The sequence below is a fragment of the Rhinolophus sinicus genome, linkage group LG10, assembly GCF_036562045.2.
Source record: "Rhinolophus sinicus isolate RSC01 linkage group LG10, ASM3656204v1, whole genome shotgun sequence".
NCBI classification, from domain to species: domain Eukaryota; kingdom Metazoa; phylum Chordata; class Mammalia; order Chiroptera; family Rhinolophidae; genus Rhinolophus; species Rhinolophus sinicus.
In genome coordinates this window covers 47,292,256-47,307,724 of record NC_133759.1, presented here as the reverse complement: position 1 = coordinate 47,307,724, position 15,469 = coordinate 47,292,256, and the positions used below count along the sequence as shown (strand labels likewise).

At 58.0% G+C, this 15,469-nt stretch overlaps 1 protein-coding gene across 2 annotated transcripts in view; it reads right to left on the bottom strand.

Annotated features, from left to right (window-relative positions):
* The window catches only part of DNAH1 (dynein axonemal heavy chain 1), a 75,156-nt gene that overhangs the window by 195 nt on the left and 59,492 nt on the right, over positions 1-15,469 (bottom strand). The window contains exons 51-77 of one of the 2 annotated variants that reach the window (XM_074313060.1): positions 14,432-14,640; positions 14,031-14,202; positions 13,043-13,234; positions 12,573-12,683; positions 11,634-11,819; positions 11,026-11,217; positions 9,653-9,820; positions 9,371-9,562; positions 9,044-9,175; positions 8,435-8,560; positions 7,675-7,794; positions 7,394-7,543; positions 7,109-7,269; positions 6,179-6,404; positions 5,851-6,046; positions 5,401-5,552; positions 4,768-4,964; positions 4,379-4,527; positions 3,963-4,117; positions 3,756-3,887; positions 3,252-3,422; positions 2,993-3,172; positions 2,747-2,923; positions 2,113-2,283; positions 1,810-1,940; positions 1,097-1,448; positions 541-775 (exon numbers count right to left, since the gene is read on the bottom strand). In XM_074313060.1, the coding sequence (XP_074169161.1) occupies positions 541-775; positions 1,097-1,448; positions 1,810-1,940; positions 2,113-2,283; positions 2,747-2,923; positions 2,993-3,172; positions 3,252-3,422; positions 3,756-3,887; positions 3,963-4,117; positions 4,379-4,527; positions 4,768-4,964; positions 5,401-5,552; positions 5,851-6,046; positions 6,179-6,404; positions 7,109-7,269; positions 7,394-7,543; positions 7,675-7,794; positions 8,435-8,560; positions 9,044-9,175; positions 9,371-9,562; positions 9,653-9,820; positions 11,026-11,217; positions 11,634-11,819; positions 12,573-12,683; positions 13,043-13,234; positions 14,031-14,202; positions 14,432-14,640 (4,735 nt within the window). Of the gene's footprint in view, positions 1-540; positions 776-1,096; positions 1,449-1,809; positions 1,941-2,112; positions 2,284-2,746; positions 2,924-2,992; positions 3,173-3,251; positions 3,423-3,755; positions 3,888-3,962; positions 4,122-4,378; positions 4,528-4,767; positions 4,965-5,400; positions 5,553-5,850; positions 6,047-6,178; positions 6,405-7,108; positions 7,270-7,393; positions 7,544-7,674; positions 7,795-8,434; positions 8,561-9,043; positions 9,176-9,370; positions 9,563-9,652; positions 9,821-11,025; positions 11,218-11,633; positions 11,820-12,572; positions 12,684-13,042; positions 13,235-14,030; positions 14,203-14,431; positions 14,641-15,469 lie in introns of those variants that run through there. The other variant, XM_074313059.1, reaches the window with a different exon arrangement.

The window sequence follows — 15,469 nt, the reverse complement described above, 5'->3', positions numbered from 1 at the left end:
TTAAGTTACCTGCCACAACTAGAGCAGGGACAGGGTAGAGGCAACGGGTTTGGCAGACTGTCGGGGGCCAGGAGGGGACCCTGATCCAAGAGGAAGCCTGCCTGGTGAGAAGGTCTGGTCAAGGCTCAAGCCTGCTCAGGGTTAATGCATTGACCAGTTGAGGACAGGTGGCAATGGGAGAGTTGCTGCCACTGCTTATTCCCTGTTGGACCCAGCCCAGGCCCATTCTCCCCTCTTTAGTCCCCAGTTGCCCACTCTGAACCTCCATTATCAGGCTGGGACTCCCAGGACCCAAGGTGGGTCTGCTGAGGGAGGCAAGAAGATGGTGAGCTCAGAGGCTACTCCCCACAGACTGAGCCCAGCCTCGCATTAGTGTGCCTGCTGCCACCAAGCTCTGTCCTTACTCCTTTGGTTTTAGGACTGCTGAATGATCTTTGTCAGCTATCTTGGTCAGCTAACCTGGGTCAACCTAACTGGCTTGGGCTGGTCCAGTCCTGGGCCCCCACCTATGGTGTAGGCTCCCTGCCCTGGGCCCTGTACCAGCACGGGTCAGTGTCTTGTAGATGGGACACAGGTAGATGGCCTGGTTCTGGATCTTGCGGTTGGGTATCGGCAGGAGCCAGATAATGGCCATCTCTGTGTAGAGCTCCTTGGGCCGAGACTCAGCCAGCTGGAAGGCCATGGGGTCCCAGCGAGCACCTTCCAGGAATAGTCCATGGATATAGCACCCCTCTTCGGGCCTTTTCTTGAGCTCTGACACGGACTGGCTCATCACCTGTGGTGGACACAAAGACACGCCCCACACTTATCAGAACCAAGAATCTGGGTTAGAATTTGGGTCCAGAGGCACAAATTCCCTCCTGAGAACTCGGCCTGACTGCCCATCACTCACCTGCTGTTTTAGCTGGTATCCTGCAGTCTGCGTTCTGCCTCTAGGGATTTCCCTGGGGCTCATGGCCTCTTCTGGCATGGCTTTCCTTGTCCCCCAACCCCCGCTCAGGGGTCCCCTGACTGTCAGCCAGCTGTGGCCTCAGGCTCCTCATGTCTGGCCTATACCCCAGCCTGTTACCTGACCTGGCCCTGGCTGGGTTCAGACCTTGAAATCGAAGGAAATGGTGTCGATGGAGATGACAGACTTGCGGGCAAAGTTCTGCAGGGTGCCTGTCAGGAAAGCCTGGGGGAAGAAGAAGCCACTGATCCAGAAGACAGCCGGGATGCCCCCTTGGATCCAGGTCTGCAGGAAGTCCAGGCGCTGCAGCAGATCCATGACCCACGAGGACAGTGGCTTGAGCGATGGGTAGGCCTTGGCGTTCCAGAGCTCAGGCACAGTGTTGTTATATAAGCTGGCAGCCATCAGCTCCAGCTGCAAGGACATCACGACCAGCCCCTTGAGTGCCTTGAGCAGGTCTCGTAGCGTCTGTGTGATCACCTGCAGCAGCCGGTTGTACCTATGGGGCCAGTGGCAAGGAGGCAGACAGTGGGCCAGGGCCGTGTGGCAGTATCTACACCCCCCCACCCAGTTGTAGGCCATAGATAAAAGAAACAATGGCCGAATAAACATAGGGGCTAAGACAATAGAGCTGGTTGGACAATCTGGATATCAATCCCACTCTTAGCAAATGTGTGACCTTAGTTCACGTAACCTTTGTGGGCCTTGCTCATCTGTAAAATGGGAATAAAAATATGGTTGAGTTAGATGATGAATTTATAGCACTTGGCATGGCACCTGGCCCACAGTAGCTCTTGCTGTTATTTCTCTACAGCCCAGTGACCTGCTGACTACAGGGCTGGGCGTGGCGGGGGGATTACCGAATGACTTCCTGTATCAGCACCGTGTTCATTGACTCCTCATACAGCACAGGGTACTTAGTCATCACCAACTGTAAGTTGGTGGGCTCAGGCACCTGGAGCAGAATGTTCTGGGCCATGTCCTCTACTATCTGTCAGGGCAAAGGGATACTGGGGGTCAGGGCTCTATTCCATCCCCCCACCCCACCCCCCACACAGGATTCCACATGCACAGAGTTCCTACCCACAAGGAAGCAGGCAGGATGGTGGGTGGGAGATCGGCCCTGCCCAACCCTTGGGCCCCTTTCCCCTGCTGCCACACACCTCCTCCCGGCCCTGGCCACCCACAGAGGTTGATTTAGGTTGCAGCTGTATGATGGCACCGAGCAGGGCATAAGTTTCATTCTGGGCAAAGGTGATGTTGGCGTTGTCATGCAGGCCAAAGATCTCAGGCATGTCGTTGAGCGGGAGGCCCTTGATGTAGGAGACGTAGCCCTAGGGGACAGGAGGGCGTAACTGAAGCCCCTGCCTGGCTCTACCCCCAGCTGTGGGGTGGCCTTCCCATTGAGCACATCCCCTACTCGTCACCCTGGTTGTAACCCTGCTGTTTTGGGGACTCCATGGCCTCTGCCTCCCTCCCAGTCCCCTTCTCACTGCCATTCAGCTCCGTTACTTCATTTGGCTATTCAAACCTGTCACACTCCCTCCTTTACACTGATGACCCACACTCTGGAATGCCTGACTGCTCCTCTCACATCTTAGCTAAAGCAATGCTTCCTCAGGGAGCTCTCCCTGACGGTGTGGGCTGGCTCGGGGTGCCCTGCCTCTGCTGTGCCTCCCTGAGTGGGTGCACGCAGGCAGTGGTGCTTGTCTTTGTGGGATGGGTTAATCAACGAGAAGGAGCAACTGAAGGGCAGGGCCCACGTCTTCTCTCAACCAGCGCCCAGGGGGTGCTCACGTTGAGGTCATAGGTGGGTTGGATCTGGTGGTAGATGCCAGAGGTGCTGTAGCTGTGCTCAGGGGAGAGCACGGCAGGGCTGTAGAAGTCCTCCAGAATGTTCATGACACAGCGGCGGTCCCAATCGTCAGTGACACGGCCCCCGTAGTTGATCTCCCCTGCCGTGTACTTGAGGACCTATGGGGTGGGTAGGTGAGGGCCCCCACAAGCGCCCAGGCCCTTGCCCCCGGCCTGTCCCCAGTTCACCTTGTAGGGGATGTCATCATACTCGTCCAGGAACATCTTGAGCTGGCTGATGCATATACGCAGGTCCCCGTCTGTGAACTCGTAGGGGATGTTGAAGCCCAGGGGCCCAAACTTCCGGCGCTCCAGCGCGTTCCCATGAAACAGGCACAGAGACAGCAGCAGGGACTTGAACTCCATCACCTACGAGAGGTGAGGGGGCAGGGGACATGAGACGTGAGGATGGGGGCAGGCAGGGGGGGCATTGCCAAGTGCGCCTTACCTTGTGACAAGAGTTAAAGAAGTCGTCGCTGAGGCTGCTATAGGACTTGAGCAGGTTGGCCTTGACCCCTCGTGGCGGCTCAATGGTCATTTTGGAGCCATTCTGAAGGATGGACACTGGGAACTTGTTGCTGGGCAGGCTGGTGAGCCACAGGCGGAAGTCCCGGTGCACCTGGTAGCCACGCTCCACGTGAGCACGGAGACCCATACCTGATGGCCTCCCCCACACCAGGCTCCCTCCTACCCGGGGACCCTCGGCCACAGATTAACAACATGAGCTTTGATGAGTCCCAGGGTCACTGGTCTGTGCTGGGTGGCCTTGAGCAACTCACATCGCCACTGGAAAGAGTAACCTGGCGGGAGCCGCTGTCCGTGCCGCATGTTCCCGGGCACTGGCTGTGTGCCTGGGCGAGGCCGAGTGCTTTGCGGGAGGGAGCACCTCATTTAGTCTCCCAGTCCTGGGTGGACACATTAGTACTCCCTTCAGCAGAGGAGGCCGGCGCACCTTGTCGGGATTGATGTGCTCGATGAGGCGCTCTAGGGCTGGCATCCAGCTCGGGGCCAGGTGGCAGTTCTGAAAGAAGACCCACTTGCCCCTCTCTATGGAGCTGCGCATCATGGCTTCTGCCCGAGGGCCCTGTGGGGGCGGGAGTGCTTAGTGGCTGGGACCAGCTGGCCTGGCCCCCCATCACCCTCCTGGCCCCACTCTTACCTGGCCCTGGCCCAGGGAGATGGCAGAAAGCTTCTTGGAGAACTTCATTTCTTCAGCAAACTTGTACAGGTCGGCAGCAGGGTCAGTGCCAGGTGACAGCACAAAGATGAGGGGCGTGGTGGAGTTGGAGTCTTTAAACACCACTGATAGGTTGGCTGTCTGCAGGACAGGCAGAGATGCTGGGGCCAGCTGGGGCTAAGGAGGCTCAGGGACCAGAGCAAGGGAGGGCGATCTTGGGGTTTCCACAGAGGTCCCAGGGGGCTTCCTGGGGGGGGGGGCATGGAATGTCCCAGAGCCTTTGGAGGGGTGGGGCTAGGAGTTCCTGCCCCACCAAGGCTGCAAAGTGGTCTGTCCAGGTGCAGCCAGGGCCCTGGGGCCCAAGGTGAGGCTTAGCCTGGGACACTGGCTGGCAGCACTTGCCTGGGGCTCAATAAAGCGTGGCTCCAGGTTGGTGGCCACAAAGTCCTGCATGGCATTGGTAACTTTGTCCCCACGCAGGCAGCGCAGGACCAGCAGCTTCTGGAACTGGTCCAGGTACTGGTTCCAGATGCCAGGCAAGGGCTCCCTGCAACAGTGCCCATGTGTCCCTGAAAGCTGACCTGTGGGAGGGCACTGGCCACAGGGACTCTGCCTGATGGATGGCAGAGGAGAGTGCGGTGTCCAGAGGGGTACATGGCCAGGGGCATGGAAGAGATGAAGCCACAGCTGCAGGGCAACCCTGGGTGGCCCCTCAGAGAAGGCTCCTGTGTCTGGGGTCTCACCCCCTTGATGTGCCCACCCTGCCATGCCCCGGGGCTCAGCTCACCGGTGGGGCTCGAGGCTGTCGAAGATGACCCGGAATTCTGAGAGGTACTTCACAAAGTCAATGGCGAAGGAGGAGAAGGCTGGCAGGTTCGAGAGTGCCAGGATGTCTCGCCAGGCCCGCTCTGACAGCCAGTCCACTGCAGGGTTCTCAGTCATGACCTGGATGGAGCCCCCGGACAGGAGGTAGCGCCACTCACTCTGTCAGGGGACAGCGGGAGGCTAGTTCTAGGCCCTATGTGCCTGTGAACATGCCAGGCACACAGTGAGGGCTCGAGCCATGGTCGCTGTCACTCTCACTATCGTGGCAGTATTTCTAACACACCATGAAAAAATCTGGGGCTCATGAGGGCGTGAGCTGAGAGGCTCAGGCCAGCCTCTGCGCCAGCAGCACACTCAAGACTCTGAGAAGGCCTGTGCTCACGGCTGCTTGGGCCTACCTCACCCAGGGTCTCCTGGCCGTTTTTAAGCAAGGAACTGTGTTTCCTGAGGCCTCTGCCCCTTTGCTCTTGCTGTGCCTTCACACCTGGCCTTCCCTTTCCTTCCACCCTGTTCTCCCAGGCCCTGCAACAGGGCAACTCCTCAGGTGGTCTTTCCTGGGTCTCTGCGCCGCCCAACTGCCTCTCTGCTCATGCACCTGGTCGATCTTGTTGTCATTCATCATGATGCGGGCACAGAGCAGGAAGGCGAACATCAGCTTGTGCTTCTCAAAGAGGCTGCGGCAGACGTTGCTGTAGAGGCTGTAGGTCAGGTAGCGGTTGATGTTGGCAATGCGCTTCTTCAGGTTGTCTGCAGGGCAGAGAGGTGATAGCAGCACACAGGGAGAGGGCAGGGAAGCAAGAGGCCTGGGGCTCAGCCCAGCCCAGCCGGTCTCCCCAGCATCCTGAGGGCAGTCTGGGCCTCCCACTGAGGCATTTGGAGCTCCCAGTAAAAGGGCTCCAAGGAAGGTAGGAAGGGGTGTGTGTCTGAGATGAGAGCATGTGTGAGGGATGTATGTGCCCACTGTGGAAGTGTGTTAACATGTGTCCCATCTGTGCAGGTGGGAGCCTGGTGTTTGTGTCAACGTGGGCATGTGTGCCATGGCTACCTGCCCTCTCTGAGTTGGCGATGCCCGAGAGGAAGATGTTGAGAAACCACTCGAGGGAGTACTGGTACATGGGGTCCACGTTGGCCAGGTCAGACACGCAGAAGAAGAGGATCTGGGTGCGGACGGCCACCGGTATGTACTCCATGCGCGTGAGGTCAATGTCCTTCTCTGTCTGCTCTGCAATCCTGACCTTGGCCTGGGGATACCGTGGGGGGTGGCGGTGAGGCCCAGGTATGCTGGCAAAGAGCAGCAGGCGGAGGTGGATGGGGACAGGGTCAGGCCTGGGGCAGGTGGGGAGAGGCAGCAGGGTGGGCAGGCCATCGCTAACCTGGATCTCCGCAGCCTTCGTCTTGGAAGCCTCCAGCACCTTGATGAGTTCCATGTCATCCACGGGGTTGCCCTCGGAGGAGCTGAGCCGGTATAGGATCTGGTCTTCAATGTCCTTCAGCTCCTGCCGCATCTTGGCATTACTGACAATCAGCTGGTTCTTGGCTTCCTCCAGGTCGGGCCGCTCCTCAGCCACTACCTGGCCCAGCAGCTGGTCCTCTAGGCCACTGCCAGGGGCCGGGAACACCATGTCTGTAATGCCTGGTGGGCCCTGGAGGGCCAGCCTTGAGCCTGCCCAACCCCCCACTTCTGTGTGCTCTTGGGGCTCCAGGAGCACGGAGTCCCTGCTGGTGTCAGCCAGGAAGGCCCAGCTGGTCTCAGACTTCAGGAATAATGCAGAGCCTGCCTTCAGAGGGACCAGTTCTCAGTGAGACCTCGGTGGCAACCTGGGATTCCAGGAGGGGCTGGGAAGGTGCATGTGTGACCTGCTAGGGTCTCGGAAAAACTCTTTCTCAGCAGGAGGAAGCAGTGGGTGACAGGGAGGGCCAGGGACACCCCCTGCTCTGTGGAGAGGTTTGTAGTGGCCCCTGACATGAAGGCTTAGTATGGAGCAGGCCTGTGGTTCTGTAGGCCTGTGAGGTCTGTGTGAGTGGCCAGTAAAAGCCACAGTGCCTGGGCTCATGGCTATAAGGGCAGGAAACGGCTTGGGTTCAGGGGCCCAGAGTGTGCCTGACTCAGGGCCCCAGGATAGCTCTGAGGTGAGTGCACCAGGGCCTGGAGCGGGCTGAGCTGCAGGGCAAAGGCATCTGCGCAAGGCGGTGCTAGAGCCTCCGAGTGGGGTAAAAACCCGAATCCCGGCCTGGGGGTAGGAGAGGGGCAGCTGGACAGGCCGAGGCAGAGCTGATGCAGGAGCCTGCGGGCTGGCGCTCACCTGGGCGACAGGGTGAAGTTGATGAGGGTGAGTTTCGTGGCGATCTCAGGTGTGTAGTGTGGGTTGGGCAGCTTGGTGGTGATGTACATCTTGAAGTCCTCGTGGTAGGGGATCACTGTATCTCCCAGCTTCAGCACCGTGTTCCCCTGCTGCTTGTACGTCTGTGGGGGGTGGGAGGGGCAGGTGCTGTGGCCTGAGCTTCACCTGTGTGGTAGGAGCGGGGGGCTGCCCTCTCCCCGGTCCAGGTCACAGTCCACTTCCCATCCCCCACGGCTGCAGGCTCACCTGCTTGAGCAGCACAGGCTCTAGGGCTGGGTCCAGCTCCTCACCCACGTTCTCCAGAAGGCAGGGCTTGCCAAAGCGGATGGCATTCTCCATGCTGCGCAGGAAGTCACGGTCACTCAGCTTGAACACATCCAGCCCATTGTCTTTCTCCTGTGCGGGTGGGGTTAAGGCAGAAGGTAGGGGCTGTGGGGGCTGTGGGGGCTGACAGCGAGGGGAGCTATTCCCCTCGCACCTGCTAAGCCTGGCTGGGTGAGGTGGTGGCACCTGGCAGGTGGGCTCACCATGTTCTTGATCCACTTGTTGGCCTGGCCCTGAGGGTCAATGAAGTGGGTCCAACGTTGGGAGAACTGGTTGATGACCCCATTCTCCACTGACAGGGTGTCGTTGGGGAGGCCAGCAATCTGTGGGGGACCAGTGCTATACTGGGTCGGGGCTCTCAGAAGGAAGAGGGTCAGCTGGGGCATCCGCTACTCCCAACCTCATGCTTCGGCTGTGGCGTCCTCTCCTTATTGCATCCTCTTGGAGGTGGGGGGGAGGCAGCAGTGTTTCCTAGGCTGGCTCCCCACACCATCCTCCATGGGGCCTCTGTCTCTTTGCCTACTGAGTCCTCGCTCAGTTAGACCATCTCCACAGAGCCCACAGCCCATTGGCCCTCCTGCTCTATGCTCACCTTTGACTTCTGCCTGTAGCCTCTTGGTTCCTTCCCTGTGCCAACTCTACCTGTCCTTCGGGGTCCAACTCAGACACGACTTCTTTTAGGAACCTTTCTTAACGCTCACTCTAGACACTGCTCCCCCAGACTCACCCTCACTCTTCAAGCACCCCTTGATCTCTCTGCCCACAGTTGGGTAGCATCTGAGCCCCACTCCACTCAGCTTTCTCCTCTCCTACCCACACCCTCTTGCTGGGCCCAGGTGGGTTCCAGAGAGGCATCTCTGAGCAGACCCAGGAAAGAGGTGGGAGAGAGGCAGGAGGCTCCTGGCCCAGCTCAGACCATGCCACAGGCCCAGTCCAGTCACTCCAGCCCCCCGAGGCAGGTACCTGCCATGAGCGGATCTTCACAGGGTTCCCCAGCGTCCCGATTAGTGTGGGCTCGGAGGTGTGTGGGATGTGGTGCATCATGAGCTTCTTGACCCAGAGGCTGTAGAGCGCTGTGCGGTACTGGCCCTGGGGAGGTGACAGGCTCAGGTGCGACACCCTCCCACCTCCCCTGCACCCCACTGCTCAGCAGTTGTATAGAGTTCAGAGATGAGATGTGGAGCTAGACGCCTGCGCTCTAGTCCCACTGTGGGCAACTTCCTCAGCCTCTATAAACCTCAGCCCCTCATCTGTGAAACAGGTGTAATGGTACAATGCCCACTTGTCAGTGCGTCTGTGAGGACAGAGTGACACGCACACAGCAAGCCCAGAAGTGCGAGCTCATGTTTCCCACTAGAAAGCCAGCCCTGCCAGGGTGGGTTTTCTGGCTGTTTCGTGCACTGCCATATCCCTGGTTCCTGAAATAGCACCTGGCTCAGACAGGGCACCTGATAAGTGTCTGTGGAATGAATGAATGAGGGGAGAGTTGCCCTGCAGGCTGCCCCTCGTGGAGGTGAGGCCTCAAGGTAGTGGAAGGTGAGGCTGTCCCCATCAGGGCCGGGGGCTCTTTACCGTGAAGGGGCCCAGGTAGGCCACGAAGCCAGCAGCCACCAGCACGTCACCGAAGACGTTGTGAAGCATGTGTTCCAGGTTCTCCACTGTCTCTTGCCAGCGCACCCTCTCATCCGACAGACCATTGATGAGCTGCAGAGGCAACCCCATGTGGTGGGCTCTGGGAGACTAGGCCAGGGGCCTGGGTGTCCATGCCCACTGCAGTCCCTAAGCTGCTGGGAAGGGGTTCCAGACAGCCACCCCAGGGCCCTGCCACCACCCAGATCCTGCCAGCCCGTATCTGGGGCAGGCCATGCCCACAGGGCCACCCCGGAGGGGTGTGCACACCTTGTCAGCTCGGCCTAGCCGCTGCTCACACTGCTCACACTTCAGCTCCAGCTCCTCCTTCTTGGCGATGCATTCTCGATACCTGGCCTGCATGGTGGCAATGCCATCCTCCACCTCCTGCAGGCGCTGCTTCGCCTCCTCCAGGATCTTCTGTGTCACCTCCAGGTCTTCCTGGGCCTCCCGCAGGGCTTGCTGCAGGCAGAGGGAACAGGGCCAGCTTGTTGAGTGCCCTGGGGAGCCCTCTTCCCCCTCTCCAGCCTCCCAGTTATACCCAGCCCTCACCCTCTTGGGCTCCACAGCCTTGGCCACGAAGTGGTACTTGTGCATGGCGCGCACCCACTGGCAGATGGAGGTGCAGGCCTTGGACACCTTGGCGATGGCGGCGGGCTGGAACTCTTCATTGTCGATGTATGGCTGGATGGCTTTGATCACCACCTCCCCAATGTTGTCCTGGACATGGGAACCATGGGCCTCAGGGGGCTACTTCCCAGGGAGGACGAGGCAGTGGGGCTTGCTAAGGGACACCCTGACCCTACTTCTGTGCCCCATGCCCTGTGCAGGCCTCAGTACAGTGTCCTCTTAGGGACTAAATATGACCAAGAAAGACTGGCCAGGAGAGGAATGTCTGTATCCCATGCTTTCAGATAATACGATTGGAGATTTCTTGAGAAACAACATAGCCTCAAGATCTGGTAATGCACAGGCGCCATTTAAAACTCATTTAGAGACAAGGGCCACTTCCTTGCAGGTATGGAAACAAGTGAGTGGTTCTGGTGCCCAACCAGGTTCATGTTCAAGGGTAATAATCCCTACACCTCTGGGGCTCTTGCCCTTCCCTGAGAGAGTCCAGCTCTGTAGTTCAGGATGGGCCCAGGAATCCATATTGTTCATGAGCTCCCAGAGCTCAGAATCTGGGACTAGGGGAGCCTGAGTGTTGGCCGTGAGCACTCCTGATTTGGGCTTACTTAGGCCTGCGGGGCCTCTGGTTTCCAATCTGATGGAAGAGGAGGAGGAGGCATGGAGAAGCCCACAGGGGATCCAGCTGCATTCCAGTCCCATCTGGGAAATGCCCGGGACCCCAACGTCAACATATGGTGGTGAGGGATAGTCCACATGGGATAGGCATTGCCCTTTAGCCAATTTCTGGGCTGAAGAGGGGCTTCCAAGAGGGCTGTGGGCTCGAAGAGCTCCCAAGAGAGCACATGCCCAAGGACGATGAAAGCCCCAGATTGACAGGCAGAGAAACTCAGAGACAGACAGGGGAAGCTGAACCTCAGGTGCTGAGGCCATGGGAGAGGCAATGGTCAAGTAGATGGTGAAGGTCTAGGCCAAGGCCATGGGGGTTGCAGGGAGGAAAGGGCATGAAAACCTCTAGGCTGCAGAGCCTTGAAGTAACTGTGGGTGGCATCCTGTGGGCACAGGGGACTGCCTGGGTCCTGACTCCCTCAGTACCCATGTGTTGGGTCTGTCTAGCATGCCCACCACTTGGAGAGCCTCCTCCGGGCCAGGATCTGCTTCCTGTCAGCTCTGTGTGTATTGCAGGCAGAGGGAGACAGGGCAGAGACCCCAGTGCTATGGTGGGGAAGGCTTGTCTCCCCACTTCCCTGCCTGGCTGGGCAGCCCTCACTGGCTGGCCGGGTGCCTGGCATGCTCACCTTGTCATACTTGAAGAGGCTCTCGAGGAATCGGCCAGGGTCCTGCAGCAGCCCCTTGCCAGGTTCCCAGTAGTCATCCACCTTGGAGCCAGGCTTCTCCCCAGGCACCTTCTTGGGCTTAATGCCCTTCATGATGCACACAGCTTCTATGACTAGCTTCACACCTGGGGGTGGCCGTTGCATGGCACGCACCTGTGGGCCAGGCCAAGAGTAGGGAAGGGGGAGGTCCACTGCTGAGTGGGTACCCGTGGGTAGAGACAGCTGCCAGACAGAGTAGGCCCCACCAACCAAGTCTCTACCACTATAGACAAAGGGTAATACCTGGAGACCCCTAAGGTCAGCCTCAGCCTGTGGCTCCTACTGCTCCCCCATGTACCCAGGCCTGGCCACCAAGTCCTGTATGTTCACCTCTCAGGGCCCAAAGCCCTCCCCATGCACCTGCTTGGGTCCTGGGGCTGGTATAGGAGGTAAGGGCAGCTAGCTAGGTTTGAGCCCTATTTCTGCCCTCACCTCTGGGTGCATAACTCCCAAGGAATATGGGGGCCAAAACCCAAGAGGCACCGGGAAGACGTGCCAGGAGGAGCTCTGGGAGAGGCCTGGCCACCAACCTCAGTCACGTCATTCTTGTTGAGGTTGCGCAGGCTGGCCAAGGCTGCGTCCAAGGCAGGTAGTGCTTCATCCAGATCTTTCTGGGCATCGTCGGCAATAGCTTGTGCCTTCCTGGCCTTCTCATTGGCCTTGATCTCCTCTGCCTGCACTGATTGCCGGGTCTCCTCAGCAATGACTGTGTCCGCCTGGGGACCGAAGGCAGTGAGGGCCCAGCTGGTGGTCAGTGTCAGGGACAGGTGTGCCCTTCTCCCCTTTCTCTTCTTTGCCTCTCAGTCTCCCCAGGTGGAAGGAAGCGTGGGTTGGGATGCCCTGTTCTCCAAGGGCCCTTTTGGCTGTGACAGACCATGGAGATCTGAAATGCTAGGAGGCCCTTCCAATCCTGAGTGTTCCCTGTAGCCAGCTTGGGGCCTGGCCTAGGGCTCGGGCTTTACATGCTTGAGCATAACTGCCCTATGGGGCAGGGCCCCCTAAGCCCACAGGCGCCTCTCCCAGTCACTGTCTTTCCATCTTCTGGAAAGTTTTCATACACTGACTTTGTAGAGCAGGGCACAACTGCTTCTGGCAGAAGCAGTCATAATGAATACGCACATCTGCAATGTCTGCTGGGGTGGGAGGTGCTCAGAGGATCTGAGAGAGAAACTAGGCAGATTCTGCATGGCTGCCTGTGGCAGCCCTGCAACCAAGTCCATGCTGTGATTATCAGAGTTTGAATTTGTCTGCCTTGCTCTTTACTGTATCCCTTGCCTAGTGCAGTGCCTGGCATAATAGGCCCTGACCAAACACTTGTTTAATAAACAAATGGCTACTGAATGAGGAAATGGCACAGAGAGGCTCAGCAACCTGCAGAGGTCGGGCAGCTAGGGATCCTGTGGTTGCATGGGGATGCTGAGCATCCTCAGAAATAGTGAGACACCTGGGACAGACCAGGGGTACCCTACCTTGATCTGCTCCATGGTGAGCAACGTGTCCTTGGCAGCTTCCTCCAGCAGGGGGCGCATAATCTCCAGCTCTTCCTGCATCTTGGTTACATCCTCCGAAGTGCGCAGCAGCTGGGGGTGGGGGACACAGAGAGAAAAACAGGTGTGACAGGGGACCAGCAAGAGAGCCGGGCCTGGAGGGAGTTGGGGAGAGGGCCTTGTAGGACCATCTTCACTCATGAGTGAGAGGCAGTGGCTGGCAGCTTCAGTGGCCCCCAGTTGTCCAGTGGACCTCACAGGAAGGGAGCAGTCTCCCGAGAATCTGTGGAGTAATCTGCTTTGGCCTTGCCCTTGGCTGGCAGCTTTTGTTCTTTTGATGAGGGAGGAAGCCACCCATTTAAACACTGGGGGCTGCCTTGGATCAGGGCTAAGACGGAGCAGGCAGAACCACAGGCAATGGGCCATTGCTCACAAGCCCCACCCTGGCCCACCTTGTCAAGGCCACTCTTCATACGGTTCTTGGCAGTTTTCAGCTCCTGTTTCTTCTGCCCGATGAGGATAGAGAAAATATTGAGCAGCTCCAGGTAGCTCTTGGGGGTCACGTAGTTGTGGCGGGCCAGCTCAGCCAGGTACTCGACACACTTCCTGGCCACCGACTGGTGGATATACACGCACACCTGAATCTGTAGGGGTAGGAGACCACTGATGGCATGATGGCAGCTTTGTAGAACTTCCAGCAAAGAGGAGGCACCAGGGTGCCCTTGAAGCCTCTGTAGCCTTGTTCTGAGGAGGGAGACATGTTCAGGAACCTCAATGCCCCTCACACTCACTCTCTCCTATGACCTCACAACCTCCAGGTCAAGGTCATCTGTTCTGCAGATGAAACCAACCAGAGAAATTAAGGGGCTTGTTTAGGTTCTACAGCTGTCAAAAGCAGAGCTGGCTTTAAATGTGGACCCAGGTATCTCCCAGCTCTTGGCCCAATGCCGTTGTCATAGCCCACATGACCTTCCTCTCTGTGAGAGCCCTAAGGTGGGCCCCCCCTCACCGGGAGGTTGTGAGGGAAGGGAGCACGCAACCGCTTAGCATAGGTGAGGGGAAATGGGAAGTTGGCTCACTCTAGCTCTTAGCACCCGAATGACCATCACTCTCTCAGGTTGGACCAGACAAATCTAGCTCCCCCCTTTTGTGATCTCTGGGTTGTGTCAGGTTGTTCTTTAAAGAAAGCTGTCACAAAACCCTTAGGGAATAAGATAAACAGTGACTGTGTAACTTTGTACCCAATATCCTACATCACTGTGATGACTTTGTGGCATTCCCATTATATAGATGAGGAAACTGAGGCTTAGACAGGTAAACCAATCTTCCCAAAGGCTTACCATCGGTGATGGGCCTAGGACTCTCACCTGGGCCTCAGTGACCCCAAGCCCAAACCTAAACATTTACCCGCAAAGTCTTGCTCCCAACCAAAACACCTACCAGTCCTTCAATTACGTCGGAGGTAACTTCCAGTTCTGGGATCTCATTCAGGAATGTGGTGGCCACAGACTCCAGGGCCTCTGCTGGCCACTCGTTAAACCAGTCAATGGTACAGCAGTTGACCAGGGAGGGGAACTGCCTCAGTCGAGCTCGGAAGACTTCTCCAATGGGGCTGGAGGGCCGGGAGTCCAAATGAGGTCCTGAGACACTGATTTACACCCCCAGAAATCCAGAACCAGGGCCCTTCCATAGCCCTGTGGTCTGGCAGCCAGGAGGCAACAACACAACACCCTGAGCCCAATGGCATGGTGGCCAGGCCTGGGCCACCTCTCCTCATGGCAGGCCCAACTATGCCCCCAAACACCCATGCCATCCCTGAGTGCCATGACAGCTGCCTGTACCTCATACACAGCACCATGTGGATGTTGCTGCGCACGCGCCCCGTGTAAGCAGCCATGAGGTTGGCCTTGGTGGGCTGGAGGCCCTGCTCCTGGATATAGGGCCGCATGGTGTTGACAATCTGGTCCTGCTCGTCTGGGGTGTAGAGGTTGGGAATATCGCCCGAGTTCAGGACATTGTTGATGTCCTCCAGGAAGGACTCGTTCTTGATCTGGGGAGGGATGGGGGTGGAAGAGCTGAACCTTGACGATGCCCCTGGGTGTAACACTCCACCACCATGGTGTCACTGGACCTTCACAGCAGCCGCATTTCATAGACCACGCCACCAAGTCTCGGAGAAGTGTGGGGTGACATGAGTGACCTCACAAGTTGTGGTCTAGGACTCGCACCCAGGCCTGCCCTACAGCAGAGACCCTGGACATCACCACTGGGCTGTGGAAGGGCCCTGGGTCCCAGGTGGCAGATGTGGCATCTTCTTCCTCATTTTGCAGGCCTCTCTATGCTTCAGTTTAGTTACAGGAGAAAACCAGGCCACAGGCAGAAATGGGTTCTTGCCCAACTCATATGGTCAGGGCATGGCCAGTACCAGAGGGCACCCTCACTTGGTTGACTCCGTGCAGGGAGCACAGGGGTAGAAGCAGAGGGGTCTTTGCCAGGGTGGGGCGCATTCCAGGGCTTCGGCCTCGGCCCAACCCTAACTACTCACTAGGTTTAAGCTCTGCTCTATTTGTATTGAGGCCCCAGAACCACAACCTCTCCTTCTCTCAGACATATGGGGAGAGGCCTCATGCATAGAAGAGCTCCAGAGGGAGCAGTCCCCATGAGGGGAGCCATGGGCACAGCACTTTGGCACAAGTTCTGGGGTCCTTGTGGTGGGAAGCTGTTGGCCAGTAAGTGGGGTGCTGCTTGTGGTCAGCCATGGTGTCAGGGGCCTTCTTTACCCTTGGTGTTTAGTAATGATCTATGTCCTTAGCTCTAAGGAGCTGGGTGTGGCCCCACACACCTGACCTGCCCATCTGTGACCCCATCTGGTCCCAGCT